Below are 2649 nucleotides of genomic sequence, written 5' to 3'. Positions count from 1 at the left end.
CCTCCAACTGCCAGCAGCTCGGCCGGGCACTCCATGCGCTGCATGATGCCGCGCAAAGTTTGACTGCGTGACACAGACGCGACCAGTGCCCGGATGGCCTCGCGGTTGCGCTGGGCACAGGCCCGCCCCGTGCACTCCACCACTCGCTCACCTCCAATCTTCTGCGGCCTCCAACACCGGTAGCAAACACCCGCCCCCAAGGTCACTTGGCAATTGCTACTACCATGACCGCGGCAGTGGCATCGAAAACAGCGCCCTTTCATGGCCGGGCAGCTAGAAGGCTGGTGGTGAGCAACCAAGCGGTCTTTGCTGCAGCTGCAGGCCCAGCAGTAGGTGCTCATCCATAGCAGAGCCGTGTTAAAGTCGTCTGACTGAATGGGCGCCGATGATACCATCAACTGCGCTCGCTTGGCCCGGGTCTGGCCCTCGTGTGATACTGGCGCCCCATGTGCTTCACGGCTTGGATGGCGCGCTGTGATGGTCGATTGCATCATGGAGCAGACGGTGCACGCCGGCGCTCCTGCGGCCGCACAAATGTGGCCCTTACCATCCAACAGCCAACCAAGCTCAAAGGTCAGGCAGCGCTTCATGCTTGCAAATGGCTGCAGGTCTTCCAAAACCGCTGTGCCTCGTGGAATCCATAGCGTGGCCTCGCCACCCCGTCGGTCGCGGCCAGCCCGGCCAAAGGCCTGCGACAAGGTGTAGCCGTTGTAGCCGCTGCCAAACCAGATCACCTTCCGAACGTTGGGCATGTCCAAGCCCGCGCCCAAGCAGCTTGTGGCCACCAAGACCAGACTCTGCGTGCCGCTCCTCCACTGCTCAAGAGCGGCTCGTGTGTCTTCGGCTGACATGTCAGCATCCACGGCCAGCGACTGCTCGTGACCCAACGTGCGTGCCAACTGAGTCGACAATGCCTCAACCTGCTTCTTCGTGTCACAAAAAATCAACATGCGATCCACGCGGCCCTCTTGCTCCAACAGGTCATAGTGGCGTTCCACAAACATCTCAAATGCCTTTGTTGTTCCTTGTTGCACCCCTAGCCGAAGATCGGTTCGCATGGTTGGCATACGAAAGGTCTGGTACGAAGCGTCCTCCGTGCAATCCATGGAGCAGAGCCCGCTCATCTTTGGGGCAAAGCGTGCCAGTCAGGCCCACACACTTGACAGATGGGTCTTGGCGAAGATGGTCCAGCCGGCTTGGGCAGCGAACAAGACTCCCTCGATAGCTGGTGTCCACGAGCATTGTGTGAACCTCGTCCATCACCAGCATGGCCAGACGCTTCTGCTGCACGAGTGTTTGCACCCACCTCATCCCATGGCCAACCAAAAAGTCGACCGTCATGATAATCACTTGAACGTTGACTTGCATGTCACGGCCATCATTCTTAGCCCACTGCGATACAATGTCAGCCTGCTCGAAGCGGCGGCACAAGTCTCTGGCAAGCTCACGAAGCGGCACTACCCACACCACGACCTTGCGTGGCTGGAGGTGAGCGAGTGTACACAGCGTCTTGCCCATGCCCGTCGGGGCCACGGCCAACAGCCAGCCGTTCTGGGCTTCGTGCCGAGTCACAGCCTGTGCCAATCGATACTGATCCCAGTCGCGAAATGTTGTCTTCCACGCTTGCCGCACACATTGAGCAAGCCAAAGCTGATCTTCATACTCTTGTTGCTGCGTTTGGTCATTGTGCTGGCTTGGCTCTTGCTGCAAGGCCGTCGACGCAGCCTCTTCCACGGCTCGCGGCACGGCAACTGGCATGGACGATCCGGCTGCCTCGGCTTCGTCTAGATCCAACCCGGCAATGATATCGTCAATGTCGTCCTCAGCATCAAGGCAGGCTTCAACCTCGGGATCTGTTTGCGTGCCCACGGTCGCTTGCACCTGTGTGCTGACGTTTCTGACCCGAGACGACTGGATGACCACCTGTTTATGAACCACTTGTTGCACGCAGGTCTGCCCATCCACGGCCTCGGCTTGGATCTGATCCTCTACATCTACCAGCTGCATGAGCTTGTGCCATTCTTCAGACACAAACTGGTGGCCATACTGTGCTTCACTGGACACAAACTTGTGATCGAGCTGCGTGCGGCCATAGACGTTGCGTGCCGTTCTGCCTGCATGCTGGCTTTGAGAGTGTGCCACATTCAACGCCCCCAATGAAGGCTCGGGCGTATGATGCAACACCAGTGTACGCAGCCAAGCCACACTCATGTGCCGCCATGCGCTGACAGTGATGCTGGTTCCAAGAAACCGTTTGGTCACGGCCTGGATGGTTCGGTAGACTTGGCCTGGACGTCGCTCTTCAGTCTGGGTCTTGCAAAAAAAACGCGGTGTTTTTTTCTTGCCTTTTTGGCAGCTGACGACGCAGTTTCACCCACGCCTGTAGACAGCCAATGCAACTAGGACCCCAGCCACGTCTGAATTCAACTTAGTGACGATGTGAAGGAGACATGAGAGCGTTGTATAGCTTTACAAGTTTGTGCCAGCACAGATGGCGCACAAATTGACTTGCAAAGACACCAAGGACCTTGACAAACAGACACGCATCTACTGCATCAATTGCCACAATGCCCAAGCACATCCGGGACTGATCGCTCGCATGATAAGGCCGCCGCTCGGCGCCCTCGTCACGAGCTCGCACAGCGCCAC

At 57.9% G+C, this 2649-nt stretch overlaps 1 protein-coding gene across 1 annotated transcript; it reads right to left on the bottom strand.

Moving 5' to 3' along the window:
- Positions 1–8: 8 nt before the first annotated feature.
- Positions 9–2211, bottom strand: MONBRDRAFT_26566 (uncharacterized protein; the record flags this gene model as incomplete). The annotated part of the gene is made up of 2 exons (XM_001746847.1): positions 9–1124; positions 1252–2211. Coding segments are annotated over 2 exons (2076 nt in total), but the record flags the coding sequence as incomplete, so codon positions are not given.
- Positions 2212–2649: the final 438 nt, after the last annotated feature.

This window comes from Monosiga brevicollis, genomic scaffold (genome assembly GCF_000002865.3).
Source record: "Monosiga brevicollis MX1 MONBRscaffold_14 genomic scaffold, whole genome shotgun sequence".
Classification (NCBI taxonomy): domain Eukaryota; class Choanoflagellata; order Craspedida; family Salpingoecidae; genus Monosiga; species Monosiga brevicollis.
Note: the sequence above shows the minus strand (reverse complement) of the source record. Positions and strands in the feature narration are given on the sequence as shown.